General features: G+C 37.3%; 1 protein-coding gene across 1 annotated transcript in view; it reads left to right on the top strand.

Moving 5' to 3' along the window:
* TTC29 (tetratricopeptide repeat domain 29) overlaps nucleotides 1–22,740 on the top strand; it is a 194,736-nt gene that overhangs the window by 43,935 nt on the left and 128,061 nt on the right. The window contains exon 6 of the mRNA XM_019534441.1: nucleotides 20,237–20,449. Within this exon, the coding sequence (XP_019389986.1) occupies nucleotides 20,237–20,449 (213 nt within the window). The remainder of the gene's footprint in view (nucleotides 1–20,236; nucleotides 20,450–22,740) is intronic.

Here is a 22,740-nt window from a genome sequence, read left to right as displayed (position 1 = left end):
TGGTTCAAGCACCTACATTGAACACCTTCAAGAGTAAATTGGATGCTTATCTTGCTGGGATCCTATGACCCCAGCTGGCTTCCTGCCCTTTGGGCAAGGGGCCGGATTCGATGATCTCCCGAGGTCCCTTCCAGCCCTAATGTCTATGAAATCTATGAAATCTATGGTGGGCACTGCCTGCCTGTCCCTCTGGGTACAGCCAAGCTGCAGAGGCAGAGCTAGGTACACACAGATGCAGAGTAAGACTCAGATCCCCAAGCAGCTGTCGCATGTTGTGGCATGGGCCAGTGTTGTGCAGGTGCCTGTCCTGTGCATGCTGCCAAGCTTCCCAGGTGGCCCTCAGAGATTCCCTTCACCAGTGAGTGCATCAGGTGTGGCTGCTGGGGAAATGTACCTCACTGCCACCTTCAGCTCCAGGATTAGGGGGGAAGTCCCCACATGAGTCCAGGAATTACATCAAGAAGCATGGCAGGTATCCTGCAGAGGGGCGCAGAGACCCCCATGCCAGACAGGAGGGTACTGGGAGGGAGTATCAAAATACAAGTTCACCCAGGGCACCATTTTGCCTAGGTCTGGCTCTCAACAACCTATGCTGATGTTATGCTAATATTCAGATGGTTTGCCACAGTAGCAAGATCCAGATTCAATGGTGTATGCAGAATTCAGTTGCCATCTGGACAATATTTGCTCAAACCAAAGCCAGTTATGGACAAATCCTTCATTCTGAGTTAAAAGGCACTTAATTAGGTCAACTGTTCCTTTACAGAACAATTCCTTTACATCTGTTTAAAATTGATGGCTTTCTTAAATCTCTTCCTATGGTCTCTTAGATACTAGAATATGAAGTTGTGTTAAGAAATAACAAAGCAAAGTTATTTCTAATTATTTACAGCTTCAAAGGTTGTCATTGAACATGACTCATTGCTCTTATCCCCCGATTATGTAAATTCCCTTTAATAATTCTTTCCTTATGATTTGTTAAGTAAGAGTACTTAAATACTTTTTAAGTATTTCAATTTTTAAGTTTATAGTGCAATTACAAAAGAACACTGAAATGCAATACTGCAGTGCACTGTGAAATGCTCCCAGGTTGAGGTAGAACTACTGCTATTTCCTAGAAACACTTCCCAGTCCCTAGAACTCCACTGACAGAGGGTATGTACACATGTATTAACCTTCTGCCAATTAAAATGACTTAGTCAACTTAACAGAGCATACACACATATGCAGAGTCAATTTAAATACAGCACAAGATAATACATCTCTGAGGTGTGCTATCTTGAGTTGCATTAGTTAAGCCACCTTAGCTCACAAGATGGCTACTACTATGTCAAGGAGCTCTATGTATGTTTGCTCCAATGTGGCTTAATTTAAGTCTACTTAGGTAAGTCAACTTGGGTAGGTTGACTTATTTTAAGTCAGCTTAATACAAGTGTATATACCTTTTGGTAAGGCCTACCTTTTACAGTTAAATGTTTGTAGATAGTTGCATTAGCTTTGAGGGAACACTTGGAAAAGGGGGGGGCATGTAAAATCTTTTTATTTATGAAGGATAAAAGTTAAATCACAAGTTTGACCTGTAAGGGTAAGAGTAGAATATCTCATGTGATTACTCAGGTTTAGCCATGTGGAATAGTAGTTACACAGGGAAAATTAAAAAAAATAAAATAGGTACGGTCTGAAAATTAAAATGTTTCCATTCTTTTCCCATTGTTTTCATCATAATGTTTCCTACTGGAATTCAAGTTTGTATAAAGTTATATGGAGCTAGGTTACGCTTTAGACATATACAGACAGTCCTCAACTTACAACGTTTCAAGTTACAACATTTCGCACTTCCAACGTTTATAATTTGACACCCTGTTTCAACTTTCTGACATCAGTTTTGACTTTACAACGCCACACCAGTGAACAAGTTTGTTGTGTCGCTCATCTCCCTGGAGAACATCTGTCCAAACTTCCTTGGACACTTTCTTTAAGAAAGCAGACAAGACTCCAAAAAAACCTGCAGCTAAGACTCCTGTGAAAACTCCAGCCAAGAACCCTTTGAAAAGTCCAACCAAGAGCCCTTCAAAAAGTCCAGCAAAGTCACCTCGAAGAAGTCTTTCCAAATCAATATGATTGCTATTTACAATAAAATATATGAATGTAGCTATATTACTCATCTATAATTGATTGAGTACAAAATTCTGGGGTATTTTTGGTGAAAATAGGGTATCGGGCCTTGGTTTGAAAACCAGTCCCCCATTTATAACATTATTTCCTATGGGAAAATCAGTTCCGCATTACAAGATTGCAACTTAAGACGCAGTTTTCAGGAACCAATTGTGTTGCAAGTTCGAGGACTGCGTGGATAGTGTTTAGCATATTTTGGACAAGTTAGAATACATTTTCTGGTGGTCTAAATCAGCAAATCTACACTTAACCATTAACAGCTAAAAATGTTTGTATAATATTGCATGCTTGAAGCTAGTGATAGAAAAACAGGAAACACATACATTTTAAATTTGATTTTGTGGGAAGTTATTTTGGCTGAGGAAATCTTGTAACAATTCTGTGCAGATGTGCCACCAAACAGATTGTAGATTTTTAAAAATAATTTAGACACTTCCAAGCTGGACTTAATATGAAATGACTACTTAGGAGTGTAAAGAGAAGTATGTAGATGTCTGCAGGAGAACTTAATAACAGCATGATAACTTTTCAGGATGTTTTAATGTAATGAAATTACACCCTCTTATATTCTGGTTGCCATCTAGAAGTGCTATGTTTCATCTGGAGGCTGGAAACAGATTTGACGTTCATTAATTTTCAAAGCTAAGGAAAGTTAGTTTTTTGTCAGCTGTTGGCAATGTGCTGTCGTGGCACTTTGATGCTGGTGAGTTTTGGCTGTCAATAAACAATGATGGTCCCTAGAAAGAAAACAAAGCTGGTTGATTTAGTCACTATAGATACAAATTGATCATTGTCACATGGTTAAAATGGGAATTTTGGGCAATTTTGATTTTATTGGTTCTTTTTAAAGGTATGGGCCCTCTTCTGAGCTTTACCTTCAAAACACATTTCGCTCATTTGAGTTAACAAAATTAGATGTAGCTCACAGTAGATTGTAGAATTATTCAAAACATGGTCATCTGAGTTTTCTAGCAGAATACAGAGTGAATTGTCTTTGAAATGATTTTATTAGTCCAGTTACTAATTACTTCCCATATAGTTCTGAAACATTGTATCATTTTATATGTATAATGGAAAAAAAGATTTCTACAATTTTTCCAAATTGAGTGAAAAATAGCCTATTTTACATGCAAGGTGCATGAATTGATCTTAGGAATAGAAAGCTATTTTCACAGTTATTTTACTTCCCATGCTGTGCTATGGTATGTTTTTTTAAATAAGAAAGATAAATAAAATATAAATATTCATAATAATAATGATATCTGTCTATTGGTACAAAATGGAAGCTTATTACAGTCAGAAAGCCAGATTTTGACTTCTCTTACATTAGTAGTAAATTCAGACAATAATCACTTCAGTATTGTACTGCTTTTACTTAAAACAGAATATGGGTCACAATGTTGATAGTTATAATGGCTAATGTCACCCAGCTATGAGAGCTTGCTACTTGCCATTGTGATCTCAGACTACCCCTGCACCAGCAGTAAGGCACATGTGTGGCATGGCAGGTAGTGCAATAGTGTGGATTGTACATCAGAGCCCATCACACTTTTACCTACACATCCTCAGGGGCCCAACCCCTTTCCCCCGCCTCCACCAAAAAAAACCCAGAAAGCACCACTACCGCCACCACCAGCAGCTACAAAAAAAATCCAGCTGAAGTAGATACTTAAACATTTGTTTGGATGTTTTTAGCATTTAATAGAACCAGTCATATTAAATGTCTGATACAATTTTAAAAGCCAGCATTTCTTAAAATCAAGTTGCAGTTGCTACTATAAACTACTTTTAAATTATCTGGAAAGCCTAAAGACTCAATTAGAATAAACAAATGCATGTTGTCTGTTTTTTTTCATAAAAATACAGGACTCTTCTGCTTGGAAGGTGTGACTCTACATTAGTGATGGTTTAGAGTGTGATGTCCAAGCAGGGACAGTAGCTCCTAGAACTCTGGGAAGTACAAGCAAGTTGTGGCCACTGATGCATTTTTTTATGTGTATCTGTTCCTTTCTGCCTGGCAAGTGTACAAAATGGTAGAAAGGCTCCCTTTTACCTACTTTTCCCTACTTTATCTACTTTTTCAGAGGATAGCATAGAGGCATTATGTTAAATATCACAACTACATCCAATGAATAAAGTATTTCAAGCATATAGCAAACAGAAATCAGTACAATGATATGTGCCAGAATCTGTAAAAGACAGGAAACAAGAGTTCTGAAATGTGCAAATTTGTGCCATTAATTTTAATGGAAAGTTAACATAAAATAATTATCTACGTCTATATTCTGCAGTACACAAAAGTTCCACTCAGCAAAAATGAAGAGACTGCCCTTGCCCTCCAGTGTTTAAATTTTAAAAGGCCAGAAGACAGACAAAGCCAGGGAAAGTCGGGTACAGCATTAAAGCATAAAAATAGTTCAAATGATACACATACTAGCCTTGGCTCTCTCAATATTGCTGACTGCCTTGCTATGGATCATTTTAACAGCTGGCTAATCCTCAAGCCCAAATATATTCACAGATGCCCAAAGTCTTAAGTGTTTCAGACCATGTTTGACCTTTACAGTTTCTAAAACAGAGTTCCACTCTTTCATAGTTCTTCAGTGCACCGAAAATTAAGGATACAATCTTCAAAAATGTTTCTGGTTGGCCTCATTTTTGCCTCTATTAATGGTAATGTGAAAATTCTCGTTGACTTCACTGGCAAACACAGGCTTCAGTGCTTTTGAGAATCCTAGTCTGGAACTTTAGTGAGGGCATGAAATAGATTGGATTTTATGTTGTTTAATAGTGAGGACATTCTGTAGGTCCCTTAAACCATTTTCATACTTATTTAATAAAAATCGTAGTTGTTTTATTTATCTGAAATTACTGCATAATCTCCACTCTGCTGATTTATAGAGCCACAGAATGTAAAGATTTGTCATAGACCATTTTTCTTTCCGTCAATAGATTTTTGCTCAAGCCCTTGATTTTTAAGTACTTGGTTAACAGGTATAAATATGAAACAACAGTTTAAATTCAGACTCTAACACCTTGTTGTTCTGCAACATAGTAAATTAAAATCTTACTATCTCTGTAATTAGTTGATTCCATTTAATCCATTAATAAGAAATTAGTGGAGATATTCATTTTATGCTTGAATTGTTTGTGTCATCTTGTGCATTTTTATTAATTACAAGATTACATACTGTTTTTCCTTTGTGAAGGGATGGAATTCAAAACACCTTTACAGCCTTTTCACCTATAGCAAGGGTGGGCAGTTATTTCAGGTGGCAGGCCTCTTAATGCAGCCACATCCATCTCTCTTTTCTGTCTCTTCCCTGTCTCTTCTCAGTCTCTCTCTCTCTCCTCTCCCCTCCTCTCCCCTGCCTCCAGAACCCAGCAGAAGCTGTAGTTCACCAGAAGCCCTGAAGCCCAGCTGTTGACTCATATGGGGACTTCTGCCGTGGTGGGTGGGCAACAGTGTCAGCTTTTGGGCATAGCCACCTGGTGTGGCAGAAGCTCTTGTCTAGGTCCTGACATATGGGCCCATAACTGACACTGCTAGCAGGTTCCAGATTTTGGCTCCAGGCAGAAATTTCCATTGCACTGAGAGGGTTGTGGCATCAGCTGACACCACCAGCAGTTTCTGCATCAGGGCTCCTGAATTTGCTGGTGACATCTACAGCTGACACTGTTGCCCACCCACTGCAGCAGAAGCCCCACCTAGGTCCACAACCGATGTCATCATGTCATGGTCTGATGATGCTGAGCAGAAGCAGTCCTGCCAGCCAGCTCTACATGGAGGCTGAAGTAACCAGCCACCTGTTGGCCAGATCCAATGAGTTGGCAGCTGTCCACATGCAGGCCAGATATAGTCTGTTGCAGAGGCATATTTCCTCTACCTGACAGACATTTACCTTTGATTCAGGAAAAGAAGCCACATGCCTGCAGTGGCCCAGGCCAGAGACACCAGAGGGTGCTAAAGCATGGTTCTTTGGCTGTGTTCACTTCCTGTTCCTGCTGCCCCCAAGGTTTTTGGGATTTGTAGTCCACAGTTGCAGCCAGTAAGTTTGAGTGGGGGAAGGGATGTTTAATCCCCCTCCCTGACCCCAGACTCCAGACTGGAAAGCATGCTGGGATGCTAGGGAACTGTGATTTAACTTCAACCAGGAAGGGGTCTGGGACAGAAGTTCCATAAACCAGTATGACCCAAATCAGTTAAGTCTGATACTACATTCAACCAGATTTACCTTAAACCAGTTTCAGCCATTTTGAAACTGGTTTATGTGCACTAAGCTTCTGTTCTGTTACAAATTTAAAGCAGTTTAAACTGGTTTGTATGTAACTTCTGTCCCTAGCCCAGAAGTTCAGTACACATAAACCATTTTCAAAATGGCTGAAACCAGTTTAAGATAAACTTGGATGGATGTAGTATCAGACTTAACTGATTTAGGTTCCAGTGGTTTACTGAACTTCTGTCCCAGATCCCCTCCAGATTCAAGTTAACTTACAGTCCTCCAACATCTGAGGGTGCTTTGCACCTCCCCCACAAACCCCACCCTTGCAAGGATGGCAGGTTAGCCTTGGCCCAAGCTGTATGCTCCAGCTGAGGAGGGAGGCGTTCTTTAGCACCCTCTGCCTTCTGGCATGGGCCTCTGCAGGAATTTGGCTACATTTTCAGAATCAAAAGTGCATGCCTCTTTACCGGGTTATTGGTTCAATCTATGTATCTAAGACTAACCTGCAAAGATTGAACTGATTCAACTTTGGGCTTTTTGACTATCTGTACTTAGATAATGTATCACCTTTAGGGCCCAGGCCCATTTTTCATTGGTGTACTTGTACCACACTTTGCATAATGGAGACTAGATCAGTTCCTGAATTTCCTAGGTGTCATGACAATTATTATTATTGTTGTTGTTATTTCATCTGCCATTACTGATGAGTAGCATAGTACTCTGGGTAGTACTTTTGGGTAGTAGTTTACTCTACACGTGCATTTACATCACATAAAATTCCACAGTAAGCGAAAATAGGCTGGCATCTACAAGTGCAAGCATTAAGGTGCATTAATGCTGTGTATGATCTGACTTGGGACTAAAGTTAGTCCCAAGTCAATCCACATACACAGAGTTACTGTGCAGTTAGGTGTCTACATGTGTGTTATTGTGCAGTAACTAATCAGGCATAAATGCAAGTATCAAATTTATGCCCAAGTCAGCATAAGCCACCATAGTAACTGCACAGTATGGGTGTGCACATGTACATGTGCACCCGTACTGTGCAGTATTTTTTGGTTACTGCACAGTAAATGTGCATATGTAGATGCACCCATTGGGTGTTAGAATCTAGCCCCTACTTATTTTAGCTACATCTCTACACAAGAGCATATTTTGACTTAATTATCAGCCTTTTTTTTTTTTAAGTAAAGGAGCCCTGTTTTGCAAAAAAAAGTATGTATGTTAGAGATTTGTCAGAAATGGGACGTCTTGCTACTAAGAAAAATGGGAGATTAATAGTGCTAATGTTCTTTTGTTATCAACTTTGAACTTTAAAAGAATCTACAAGTATTTTCCTTGGAATATTATCCTCAGAATTCTTCTAACACTTTTGGAAGATATAGAGTTTTGTCTTCAAGCTTAACATAATGAATGACTACATAAAAATATTCACTTCTGCATGCTATTTCTTGGTGATTTTTAATTTTTAAAAAATATATACCATCTGTTCCCATGCATTTATCAGGAAAGTTGGTTATAAATGGTATTTCTGTCCCACGGGAAATCCTGATTTTGAAATTTGGTTTCATTCTGATTAAAGTCTTTGCATTTTTATGAAAAACTATTTCATTTTGACATTGTTAGAATATTTTATTTTGAATTTTCTATAGCAAAGTTTACATTAAAAAAATAACACTGTATATATTTTATATGGAGTACTGCATAATACAATATAAGGTGAAATGACAAAATAAAATAAAAAGTTTTGACTTTCAGAATCAGATACTATACTATTAACATATAATATCAGCTTTACTGTTGGTAATGTTAATGAAACCTGTATGTTTGTGTTTCAGTTTTACAGAATCAGTATTTTCTGACAGAAAATTGTTAGCTCAGTAAAGGAGGTAATTGATAATCTAAAGTACTAGTGTGTTGTAACTCTTGCTAACTTTACTGTGGTCACTTATACCTGCAATATTTTAAATGCTGCTTAATGTGTTGTTGTGCAGGTCTTTGTATTTTGGGAAGCTAAATAGGTTTGGTTTCAAACACAAAATAATGAACAACTCCCTAGCCTTTGTATGTAGGAAACAATATCATTTATGTTCTAGTTTATAATTCTTAAGAAAAACATTTCTCTAACATGCTTGCAGGGTGCTTAGTTTGTAAATATTAATTTAGTTCAAAACTTGATTATGAAGAAATGAAACTATCTGAATTTTTCTTTATCATGATTGTATTCACTCCGTAACAGTCATACTTTTATGATGGTGGTTCATGTAGCATTTTAAAAAATTGAATGATTAATAGCCACTAGGATCCAAGTACCATTGCCTTGGGTGGGAAGCTGTTCTCTAGCACCACTTTCATGTTATATTTCTTTCTTTGTCAAAAGAAGGAAAGTAAGAGGTGGGAAAAGAGTTTTCTTGTATCTCATAAGTAGACAGTTTACAAACAATATGCCAACATCACTAATCTTTAACTCTTTTCCATTGTAATTAAAGTCTGTTCATCACAAGCTACTTTGGAGGTCAAAGAAAGGAGCACCATTAGTAGCTGAGACCTTGAAACAAGTCCACATCTTCCCAAATATTATAGTTGTAAGCATAGTTAGAGTAGGACTGTTGCTGCAGCCACACAGTCATACTGGTGGCAGTGGCAGAAGTCACCACTCCCACTGTCTGTGGCAGTGTCCTGGGTGCCCAGCCATGTCGTTAGGCCTCTGATTAGACTTGACGTATGGCACTGGCAGATTCCATTATGTATTTAGTCAGGTTGTTGAGTAATATCAGTAGTTGTGCTCTTGTGGAGACCAGCTATTTAAGATAATTATCCACATCAGAGGATCCTAAGGGCACACTTTTTAATGTAAAATAGAACTTTATTTAACAGAATTGATCATTTGGACCACTCCTAATCCAACTTGGACTACTTTATAAGAGATCATACATAAATCTGTTCCTTCATTATTCTGCATTTACACTATTTTATATAGTACCTATTATATTGTTCTAGTTGTGTGAGAAGTTAATGTCAGTTGACTAATGAAGTACTTGACTAGATGACACTATGTAGAAAGTTTAAGTAGCAGCAGGAGAAGAGGTCTTCATACTCTGGTGTATTTTTCTGCCAGTCAGTGGCCATATGGAAACACCCATAAATCCAGATTGACAGATTTAAGAGAAGACAGATTGAAAAGCCTTATTAGATAATTGAGTCTATCCCCATGAAATTACAGGATATAGTTTTCAGATAAAGGACATCATATTATTACATAGAAATAATATATAGTTACTGATATTGACCTAACAGTTACTAGATTGAATTGAAGTTACAGAGGTGAGATTATATGTATTTTCAATTCAAATTAATACAATCTAATAAATTCTGAAAGTAATTCTTGAGCATACAAAGAAAATTGCTTGTTGAATTGATAGAAAAATATGGTACATATTAAAGTTTATCCTTGTAAAAAACCTACTAGTAGCCACAATAGATGTTTTGAATCAAGAGCTTTAGCCAAAAATCCCAAAGGGCGGCTAAAAAAGAAATTAAAAACTCTTTTCGTGTTGCATTTTTCAATTAATTTGAAACCATCTGTTTGCTACTACTTGTAGTAATGTGTTTGTATATATTTCCAACACTGGAGAACAGTAAACAAATCTGCTGATAGCATGTTTAACTTTTTTCTTTTCTAATTTTACAGTAAAGTCTCTCAGTTTCAGTGGGGTTTTTAGAAATGAGAGAGAAATTGACCTACTTATATTTGTTTCATTTTTGTTATGAAAACTCTACAATCTAGTCATAGTAGTGCAAGGTCTAAATATCATAATTTATATGTTCTTTAAAAGTGTGATAGTTTAGACTTAAACAGTGTTTCTTCTCTTAAGGTATTTGGTTTTTGTATGATTTCATCTCATGTTAAAATTACTGCAAAAGAAATCTTACTTAGTATTTTATATTACAAAATTAAATTGAACCATAGAAGGTCACTTATTAGAAACATTTTAATGTAGGGAAAATGAATTATACATTTTAATACAATTGATATAACTCAAGTGAGTTAACATCTCTATATTTACTTTTCCTATAAATTGTTAACATTTTCATTACATCTGGCATTGCTCTTTCTGCTCTGTGTACATGTTTATAAGACTATGGTATTTAATGAAGAGATCTTTTAAAAGTGTTGATAGCCATGAATAAATTATATCATATTTGATCTATGCTAAAGATTCAAAGTCCAAGGACTTTGAATAGGGCTTAGAATAAAAATGTAATTAGGCTACATCCCCAAAGTCTGATATATCTTTAAACAAGACTGCAAATGAAACTTTATTAAAACTTCAAATGAATTATTTCATTGCTTTTTTTAAATTCATTTTCCCACTCTTCTCTTTCATGTCTGTTACTGACATTGCTGCTTGTATTTTACCTGTCTATTCCAGGGTATTTTAATTATTTACTGTTTAATGAGTAGTACTGAAATGAAGCTTCATTCAAAGCTGTCCGCTCGGAAACAGATTTTTTGCTTCAAAGCTTTCCCAAGTATAGGACTACTGCAGCTGAGCCTGCAGTTCTCACCATATTAAATACACTTTTCTGGAGGCAGTGTTTCCTCTTAGTAATTGACAGAAGAGGAGTCACTGCTCCTAGAGATGTCTTCTTAGTGGGAACGATGGCCAGTGGGAGTGCGGCAACTGCCAGTTGAATAATTTTCTTCTCCATACATACCAGGGATATTAAGGATTGCCTTAAATTTAACGTGTAAAGTACAATATTAATAAAAGTATAACTTAAATATATACAATTTAAAAATAAATTTTGAAGGCAATTATCTGTGTTCTCTGACAGCTTCATTATTGTGCCTGATGGTAAGAGCTAAATCCTATTTTGCTTTATGTGCCTGAATGATGTACCTCGTTGCATGACTGTAGTTTTGGCACTTATGCACAGTTTGCAGTTCAGCTGTGTGCATGCAAGTGTACACATACCAACTGAGCCTGTTCATTAGGGCTGTGTTCTAATGAGGAGAACGAGAAAAGTCCTACCATGTTTAAGTTCAATGATATACTACAGTGGGTGCCACCCACTGTGGCTGGAGTACCAGAAGCAGCCCTGAACTCTCTCCAAGTGCCTCTGCAATCCTCTTCCCCTGTCCAACCTACTGCTCTGCTTTCTGCTTCCTGCCACTGTGCAGCCTGTCCCCTCCCTGATCTGCTGTGGGGCAAAACAGAAGCTGCCCTTGTCACTTGTGGCACTCATGCTACAGATTGGGGACCCCTGGTCTAGTGCAGGGCTGGTCCATCTTGCAGCCTGAAGTCTGCAGGTGACATGCAGCCTGTGAGGGGCTCTCCCTCCCTCTTCTGACTTCAGCTTATTGCCTCTACCCCTGGGGGCACATTAAGGCCTAGGGAGTCAGAAGCTTATGGTCCCAGGGCCCGCATGTGACATATCATGGCACAGTGCAGTGGAGGGTGGCATAGTAGAGAGTTCACATGCTTTGTGGTCCTGCCACTCAGAAGTTAGCACTGATCTAGTGGCTAGGGCACTTGCCCAGGAAAGAAGAGCTTCAGGTTTCATCCCCCTCCCAACTCTCCCTGCCCTGCTTAACTCCAAACTTCTGCTTCCCAGCAAAGTGCTCTTACTACCAGCCCACTGGTTAGACATTTTTGTACACCTCTTGACCCTTTTCATACACCTCTTGAAGCTGTCCCACTGCACCTTGCACATAGCATTTATTGCGTAAGATAGAAAAGCAACGCTTGGGAAGGTTTCTGCCCTACTGGGAGGAAGTGCCCAGGCTAGAATTCTATCCAGGACTGCATCCATCTGGCTGAGCTACCTACTCTTCCTCCTGGCTTCACATCTCTTTCTCTTAGTTGCCCAGTGGGCCAGTTTCAAGGATGGTTATGGCAAGTGTCCTAATAGGCTATAATGGCAAAATTCTGCATAAAGTATCAGCACAAGAATTGTACTGAAGTATTGATAAGAGTGTTTATGAATTAACAGAAATAACTTTTCTAATACAAAGTAGGCATCTGTCTGGAAACTTTCACATTAATTTATAAAAATGGTAAGATTCCATGCATTAAAATCATATACAATATGGCTAGGGACAGAAGTTACATTAAAACTGGTTTAAGTGACGAGAAACTGGTTTAAACCTGTAACAGAACAGAAGTTCAGTGTACATAAACCAGTTTCAAAATGGTTGAAACTGGTTTAAGATAAACCTGGTTGGATGTAGTATCAGACTTAACTGATTTAGGTCAAACAACTTTATGAAAATTCTGTCCCAGACCCCTTCCTGGTTCAAGTTAAATCACAGTCCCCCAAGTTTCCAGCATGCTTTTCAGCCCTGGGCTGGGCTGTCCTGTCTGCTCCAGAGAGCAGGGCAGGGCTGGCCCCGCCCCTCTGATCTCTAGCTGGAGCAGTGAGGGCTGGCTCACTAGCCTCCAAGGAAACCCTGTCTGGGGTCTTGGGTCAGAGAGGAGGGTTAAACTCATCTTCCCCAGAGTACATTGCTGCCGTGCCCTGCTGGCTTACTTAGTGCTGGCTGCAACTCTAGATTACAAATCCCAGAGGCACCTGGAAGCAGGAAGAAGAAGTGATGAGCAACCCTGTAGAGTCCAGTTGCTGTGCTTGTGGACTGCAAATCCCAGAGACCTCGGGGGCAGCAAGAAGAGGAAGCGAACACACAGCCCATGTTGGCTATGTGCTGGAGCTGTGCTCTAGCACCCCCTGGCTTCTGGCTTGAGCCACTTCAACCATGTGGCTGCATTTCCTGAATCACAAATGAATGTCTGTTCATTTGCTTATTGGTTCAATCTTTGCAGCATAGACTAACCTGCAAAGACTGAATCAATTCAGCCTTGGGCTTTTTGACTGTCTATGTGATTTTATTTTCTTATTCCCTTGTTGTGGGGTATTTTAGATCTGACAAAAAAGAAACATAAAAATATTGACCAAACAAAATACATACCATGTGTCTGTGTTCATTGCTACTTTTCTGCTGCCCTTTCCTCTTATTTGTATACCTACCCAAAAAGGTTAGGAAACTTTTGTACTAATGCATGTGAATTGTCCTGCTGAATATGAGCATATGTAGGTTTTTGCAAGATTGAGGCTATGGATTATTACATCTTTGAGCATGGACTATCCCCTATTTCATCTCTATAAAAGGGCAAATGACTTGCTGCATTAAGAAAGATAAATAGCATGACCTGAGTACAAAAGGATTTTTTAAAGACTTAAGTTCAGATTTAAAGAAAAGCTGTCATTCAACTACCATCTGCAGTATGAGTTACACTGTAAAACTAATTACTTCTTCTGGAAAGATAAAACCTTTAAAATTGTATATTATATGTAATTTGTGAAAATTCTTGGCAAGAGATAGGTGGAAGGCAGAAGGCTTCCTTACATATGTTCTCCACACCGTGCTGGGTCCTGGGTCTGCTGTACTATCCAGGTGTCTACCGATTTCTCCCCATTGGCTGATTAGACTGAGTTGGAGTCTAAGAGCCAAGCCAATTGTAGAGATTGGCTGGGCTGCTTTAGGGGAAGGTCCTAGACCTCTATCCAGTGCTGCACTGAATATCTACAGCCTCCCTTGCACCAGCTGTGGAGGGTAGGACACCCGGAGGAACTAACGCTTACTTAAGAATTGGTGATGCAGCCCACTGGGGTCATAAGCTGGCAGTGGCAGTTGCTTCATGGAACCATGAACATGGAAATTTTCATAATATGGTTTACAGAGTCCTCCAACACTTGCCCCTTCAATGGTAAAAGGGTAAGAGAGGCATGTACATGTCTACATCCAGTACACACACACACATACCCACCTCCCAACTTGTTTTTGTACACACTTCCCAGGCCACATGAAGTTGTATGATCTCATCAATCCATCAACCTTCCCCTGGCCATGGTCAAATAAATCATCTGCATCACCAGTCAAAGAAAGCTCGACTGGGAAGGCTGAGGGTTGGAAGGGGAGTGTTCTGTTACTACAGGGCTGACTTCTGGTCACATGCTCAGATTTGGAAGAATCAAACAGTTTGTGATATTAGCCAGTTAGAACAAAGGGTCATGGTTAGCCCAAGCAGTTCACAGCTGCCTTCCCTTGCTAAAAAATGATTATGAGTGTCACCTCTAACATTTGTTTACAATTTTGCTGTTTAATTATTAAATAAAATTGCAACTCATGCACCATAAATTATCCCTAGCTAGTGAAGTGTTTCATCCTCTGAGCAAAATCTTCTGAGACGCTTCTTTTGTTCAATAGCACATTGACCAAATATACTACGGCCAGTCTTATTGTAGAGTATATCTGAGAGTGTTGTATAGTCACTTCTAGATGTCTTGTGCTTATGTACTGTGAGTTCTGATGTGGTCTATAAAAGGTCTAACTCCCTGATTTTCAACCAAGATGTCATGGCACCCTGGGGTGCCTTGAGAGCCTTTCAGGGGTCTTGAAGGATACTATGCAATGTTAGTACTATTAGGTGTGCAAACATGATTCACAAGATAAACCCACTGATTTCAAATAAAAATCCACAGTGCTAAAAATATTCTGACCTGTTGTGGTCTTTCTAAGTTCTTTGCAACAGAAAAAATATTGTATTTCCATAGTAAAAAATTGAGAGAAAACTAAGAACTGGCATTTTATGAGGGGTGTCTTGACCCTAAAAGTGTTCAGAAGCACTGGTTTAACTTTGAGTGGTCTCATAAAAACAGTTTTTAAAACATGATTACTAACTTCGTACTGCCAAAAACAAAAAGGCTTTTAAACTACCACCCAAAGATTAAACCAAAGGTTCCTAAACAAGCACCATGGATCATGAACCTCCCACATCATCATCCTTTTTGAAGATTTCCTTGTTTCCCCTGCAAATAGTCTCAGTCCTTTAACAAGGCCAGCTCCCAGGATAGTTAATGCCCAACCTTGTCTATACTGTCAACTCCCAGGCCCCCAGGCTTGAACATTTCCGACCACAGGAAGTCCTTTGTCTTCCTGTGCTATGGAGCACAGTAGAGGGTTTTACTCTTTTGTGGTTGAACTGGATGGTATGCTGGCAGTGCTTAGTGAGGAGCCATCATGTTGTATTACAGTATCCTTAGGAGCCTAAATGATTCTGCCTACTAAAAATCCATATAAAATCTTAAGTAGTATAAGTTGCTCATGATTAACTTATTGTAAAACCAAAATCACTCATTTTTTCTGAATTTGCAAAGTTTTCTTTCTCCACAATACTGTCAAAAATTGCTTTTTTGGGGACTTAGGGAAGATGAAAACTAAAAAAGGGGAAAAAATACATTTTTGCCTGCTCTTAGATATATGAACATAGGTTCTTGTACATAACAGGAATTCCACTAAAATCTGTGCAATCCATTTTACCTCAGTCTAGGCTAGCATATCTATTTACTGAATAAGGACCTTATTTTATTATTTTGTCAACTGTTTATTTGAGCTCTCAACATATTTCCAATGCAGACTTATAAAATCCCTGTAAATAGTGGCTTACATTAAAAACTATGACATATTCTTAACTATTTCAGCATGAATACTGCTACCATAATTATAATAATTGAATGTCGGAGGCTAAAAATAATGCAAATATTCAAGCAGTTAAACTGAAAAAGAAGCAAATATCTTTTAAAAATGGTAATAATATTTTTCTTTTTTTTGCTACCATTAAATTTTGCTTCTAGCAGATTTTATATCCACATTGCATAGTGTAATAATTTATTTAAAAAGATGTCCAGTAGTTTTAGATTAAAATGTAATATAATATAAAGTGTTATTGTTTTGTTAGGCCGTTGTTTTTAAATAAAGTGGAATATTTTGCTAAACTCCTCAACAAATGTTTACAATTTAGAACTAAATGTGCTTTCTACATATACTTGTGCTGTTGAAGAACTGTGCCTTATAGACCTGTCAGCTTTTTTCATACGATCGTTTCTGCTGCATTATTTTCATTGGTAAATGTACAAGCTGATAGAAAAGGAAATAATTAGGTACTCTCAATATTGCTGAGGCATGGAGCTAGAACAGGTCAGTCAGTGCATTTTACAGATTGTGACATTTTAAATTACCTGTACAATACTGGAAGCAATCTTTGGACCTAATTAACATCCTACCTAATTAATGTCAGGTCTGTATGTGCAGACCTCCAGACAGATTCAGACTTTATTTATTTATTAAATATCACATTATTCAAACTTGCTATCTCTAATTTCTGTATTGAAAACTTCAGATTGGTATGCTGTTTTCTTAAGTGGGAGTAACTCTTCTGTTTTTTCTCCTTCAAGTAATCAATGCACTGCTGAATGAGTTCATTTTAATGCACTCAATCATGCCTCTAATGTTTGTAGCTTACGGGCGCAAGCATCAGTAATGCAGGAATGTTATATGGCTTTAGTTTGGGCCATTTCATAAAATATTCATGGAATCAAAAATGTGCATCAAAATAGCGGCTGGGAGAATTACATTTATGTGCCTGCTTTTATGGCAGCTTCACATTTAAACCCATTTGTGTTAATATCTAGTCAATCTTTCTACTTAAAAAAAGCAAAATGGTAGTCATCATATGTATTCTTTTTTGGTTAACATTTGTCTAAGATATCTGCTTTGATATAATAAATGTATGCTTTTGAACTGTTCTATAGGAAGGGAAGTTGTAAAGGAAGTTTTAGATAATATTCAGAAATATAGGACTGTTTCTCTGTTAAATTCACATTACATTGAACTCTTGCTTTTTAAGTGAATGGATACAATCTGTTTTTGTGGGCTTTAGGCAAACTCTAACTCTAATAGTTTCTGTTCAAACAGTGCACTTTCTTTTCACTGAAAAACTAGTACAAATCTTAGTGCATATGTCTCCAACTACTATGAAAATAGGAATGATTTATTATCTTTAATACACTGAGTGGATGAATGATGTCTTTGTATTAATATAATTGTTTAGAATGGGTCTCCTACTGTAAAAGGTATGTAGTTACACCATTTCATTCCCATTATTAAGATGAATTGATTACTGATAGCTTTTTTTGATGTTGTGTCCTGGGGTCCCATTAAATTATAATATTTTTGCAGTAGTGCTATATATTTTGTGAAAATTATATTTGTGTGTTTGACTTCTTTGACTAATGAAAAGAAGAATAAATATTTCTAAAATTTCAAGTTTAGGATACACTGGGATAATTTCTGAGCATATTACTTGGGGATATTAAATGTGCAGACACTGTTACTAATGATAATAATAAAAAATAGCTATAATTTTCATATATAATATTTTGAAAATGTATGCTATAGATTTTTTGAAAACAGTCATTTTCCTCTGGGGAATCTGGGAGAGATATATGGGATGTCCTTTACCTTCCATAAAATATTCCTGATGATCACTCCCACACAGTATTCTTCCTCTTCCTTTGTCTCTCTCCCTCAAATGATAGTAGAAATCATTATAAATGTACTGTACAATTGATCTAAAATAACCCTAACTTTTAATCCAAAGGTCATTTATAACCAGCTTTATTCCTTCTCCAATTATGTTTATTTAATTTAGTTTGTTTTAAAATACAAATGTCTCTATCCACTTGCTCTAGGTACTTATGCAAATATTGAAATTTTAAAAAAAAGTGAAAAATTAAAATTCTGGAGTCACTCCAAGTCAAACTAAATCAACTAGGTAGACAGAATATATAAACGAATCCTCCATCCCCCTAAAGATTTTATTTTTCCAAAGAACTCTAATGCTTGGGAGAACAAGTGGACCTTCTGGCTTGTCCCAAAGATAGGCAATTTCCAATTATTCTGGAGTAAAAAATTTAAATATATTCCCAGTAACTGCATCTCCTGTAATCCAAAAGGAGTCTGTTTTAAAGGTCCTGGGGCATTGCAAAAGTATGGCAGTATTGTACAGAACAATCTCAGGTAGTCAGATCCCTGATCAGTTAGTTCTTTTGCAGGTAAAAAATTATGTGTTTCCCTTTTATAGGAAGTTAGTGCCCATTTAACAACTCACTCTAATTAATTCTTAGGATTTCACAGTCTTGGCTGCTGTAGTTGTGTTTGCAGTAGAACTACATTTAGACATATTTTCACCTAATTCCATTTGAATGATACCAGAAAGTGCAGACTGCCTCCATATGTTGATGCTTGATGTAGATGGATTGTTCTCTAAAGAGTCTTTACTGAGTTCTGGCAAAAAGAATATCAGGTCAAGGCTCTTATGGCTAGTTCAACTTCAAGAACCGCAGGGCTTGTGGAATATATTACTTCAATTTCCACCCTGTCGGGAATTGTCTCAAGGCAATCCCTCAAAAAATGAGGGCGAATGGGACAACAGAATCATCTCATTCTATACCTCCAACCATTCCTGTAAGGCCGTTGAAAGGTCTAAAAGGCTATTGTGTATATTCTTTAAGGCCATCTGAATCTGTCCCTTTAAGAGACAGCATCTCTGAGTCTAAGATGAAATAGGTATGCTAAAGATAACTCATATCCTTATATGATTTAGATATGAGAGGTAGTAGAACTTCCTTAGTAGAAGATTTTTCAGTTTCACTAGAATCATACTATGTATATCTGGCAGTCTCTTCCATCAACATCTTATAGCATATCTATTTCTTTATCAAACAAACAGTTAAGTAACAATTTCTCTATCCAAATCCATGATCTGAGCCTAGTAGCTTCAACTGTGTAACCCTGTTGAAATGAATTGTCCCTGAGCAGTTAACTGCACTGTGTTAGATGATGTAATGTTCCCTCAAGAAAGTCCCATGTTTCAAAATGGGAAGATAGTTTTTCTTATGGTTTTAGTAAGTCTTCCTGTCTGGTCTAACATAATCAGGAGTGTAATATTTTCAAATTCTCTGAATTGATCTTGGTCGCATTTAAAATTAATTTTGTAGCTGTATCAACCTGGTATCTTCTGTCTTCAGACATCCAACAAATGAAGTGTGTGAAAGAACTAATATACTGTACTTCTTTCCACCTATTTATGAACCTAACCTTACTCGGGACTTGCATTCTACTATAGAACCTAATGAAGTTATGTGCTTGAATTTCTTTGAGATGGTCCCCTTTTATCCTCTCTTTTCCAAAACAAAGTACAAGCACTGATGACTGATTCTTGCTATATGGCATTCATTAGCTGCGATAGTACTTTGTCCAGACTATAAATTCTTTTTTCTATTCACACTCTATTTACTCAGGCTTTCCCCTGTTTACCCAGGTTACACTAATCTATATAAATTAGGGAGGGACTTTATATACTAGCCTGAGATACCTACACTCATTGGAAATGACTAGCTTATATGTGCATATGGAGATATATCACATGGAGAAAACATTAATTCATTTTTCATCAAATAGTCTATTCACTTGAATAGAGAATGAACCATTTGAAAAAAAAATCTATTCTTCACATTTCCGCCCATCTCCTTCACAATCTATAAGTGTATGTTCTGATTATAGGGGAAAGAACTGAAGAGTTGTTTGAATTGTGCTCCTTTATATATATAGTTAAGGGTTTCTACTTTGTATAAGATTCTGACTTCACCTGCTAATCAAAATGTAACACAACAATGTGGATCTGCATTGGCAATCCACTAAAACTTCCATTTACTCACAAAAAATATATAGCTTGGTTGTGACTGGGAATATAAGGATATTGACGATAAGGAAGACTTATGGATACCTGTAAAATTTAAAATATTTTTTCTAAGTACTAAATTATGAATTAAAGTGTATTGACAATTTTGTGAAAGAAAAGGACTGCATGCAAAAATGTTTTGTAATATTTTGTGAAATATACTGATTATATTTATGAATGACTTGTGTTTTCCAGGTCAGTTCATGAAAGCTGCTGAGCATTATGAAGCATTCTATCAACTGACAGTAGGGCGGATATGGAAGGATGAGACAAGCCATACTTACAACTCACTGGCCTGTGAGCATCTCTGGAGAATTTACACATTACTCGCAGACAAAATGCTAGAAAATAAAGAACACCAACAGGCCATCAAAACTCTAATAAAAGCTTTTGAAATGGCAAAAGAAGGTGGGTAGAAAATAACACTCCTACATTCTTTTATTTAATGTACAGGCCCTGATTTTCCCAGGAGTAAAGTAAAAATCGTCAAGTGTTTGACTGGGTGATTATTTCCTATGAAATGCAAAGACAAATGCCATCAATATACTTCCAAATCCCACTGTAAAACAAAAATGCCTTGCTGACAACAAAGAATCTATTAGTTTCTTGAAAGCTTTATCTCCAAAAATACAATCTTCTGGGAGCAGTGTTGTAAAACAATGAACCCATAATCAGTACGAAGGTCATTGACAGAAATTGAGATTTTCATGGGTTAGTCATGGTTGATTTGGTATTTCCTGAGTAATATTATCAAATAGATCATTAACATTTCATTCTACATACTTATTAAATAATTATGGAAATGAGATCCTGTTTTTCTATTGTAACAAATAAGGTTTTTGGCTTTTCTAATGCAGCTGAAATATTTACAATAGTTTTTTAAAGTGTAAAGTAAAAATATGCTTTCTATGGTAATTAATGTGACAGTGTTAAGGCTTTAACTATTTTAGAGTGGAGATTTAAAAAAAATCATGAAAAGATGTGGAGGGCATTTAAATACCTGCTGTAAAATGTTCATCAGCTGTAACAGAGTTGTTTGTTTATGATGCAGTATTTACATATAAGAGGGAATACAAACCACTACAGCTGATTTTAACAAAGCATACGTTTTCACGGCTTTTAAAATTACCTTAACATCACTTATTTATTGGAAAATGCCATTAGATTCCAACTTCTGTGGGTTTTTTGCCTGAAAATATTTGATATGTTCCCAGAATAAGAATAAAATAACTTGAATAGTCATCTTTATTTAGTTTACAATTTTAGAAAAAGTATAAGAACATAAATTATGTGGCTTTTCTTACTTAGAATATTTTGCTTGAGAACTGCAAATTAATGCACAATATTGATTCACATTTTAAGACATAAATTTTCACCTGTATTTTAAGGAAGAGTACCTTGATCAATTAATGTAGTCTTTAAGGACTAATTGAAATTGTTTACATCATGCTAAAGATTAGCAAAAATGAGAAATATTTGAACATACATTTTGTAAAATAAAGTTTGTTCATCACAGTAAAATAAAATACAGTTTGCTATGCAAAACCAGTATGTTTGTAACTATATAACAGGTTAAAATATATCAGATTAAGCATTAAATTTGTACTCCAGCAGTGAAAACGTATTTAATTATTTCTATTTGGGTTTATTTAAATATTTTTTTCTAATGACCCGAATTAATTCATAACAGTTCATACAGTTAAGAAATTAAGCATTTAAAGGTACCATTTTAAAACTGCTTGCTGTAGCCTCATAAGATAAGTTTTGGAATTAAAGCAAAATACATCCTGGGCCTGTGGGTTTCAAACCTTCCATTCCATTCTACTTCTTTTGAACATGTCTTTTTGAGCAAATTTAAATGACTCTGTTGGTTAGGTAGTTCCTTCTTTCTTTGGTTTTGATCCTTGGACAATTCATCTTAGTTTGTTTTCAACACATTAATAGTTCTCTTTGAGCAGATACAACAACATTTAGAATATTATTTAAAGCAATTACTCTTGGGATCAGACATATTCACTGTTACAGACTGCACACTCACCTGTGCTATGCTGCTGAGTAGTAGTTTGGGTGGAGAAATTGATGGAAATTGCCCTGTGATTATCAAAATGGATCTGATTCTGCACTGATATCTCCTGTGATCAAGTAGATATCCCAAGTGTTAGGTGACTATTAAGGCTATGCAAAGCTTCGGATGCTAATTCAATTCAGAGGAGATTCAACCCGATTTGGCGGCCAAATCTCTGAATGCAAAAAGAATTGGGATACCAGTAAAAAGGTCTGAATCAATCTGAAGCCTCTGAATAGATTCAGGAAACGATTCGGAGGAGGTTTGGAGATTTGACAATTCAGGCAGTCCCCAATCACCGCTGCAGGGAGCTGGACCATGTTGGCAAATAGGGGGTGGGGGGGCTAAGGGGTGGGGGTGGGGCTAAGCCCCAATCCCCTGCCTACTCCCCCAGTCCCCCTGAGCACCCCACAACCACTCTACCAGCCCCAACAATGGCTGCCCCACCTGGCCCCAGCATCTAGGCACTTTGAAAAAAAAAAAGCCCCACACTCACCACCTGCTACAGTGGCCATTGGGGCCTCTGGGACTCATGACAGAGCTCCCCTGTGCATCATGGGGCAGTGGGGGGCAGCGGGGCTCGCCCCTCTGCCTGGCAACAACCAGTGAGTGCAGGGCTTTTTTTTTTTTTTTT

The sequence above is a fragment of the Crocodylus porosus genome, unplaced genomic scaffold (genome assembly GCF_001723895.1).
Source record: "Crocodylus porosus isolate Cpor-Errol unplaced genomic scaffold, CroPor_comp1, whole genome shotgun sequence".
NCBI lineage: Eukaryota > Metazoa > Chordata > Crocodylia > Crocodylidae > Crocodylus > Crocodylus porosus.
This window is presented reverse-complemented; position numbering and strand designations above follow the sequence as displayed.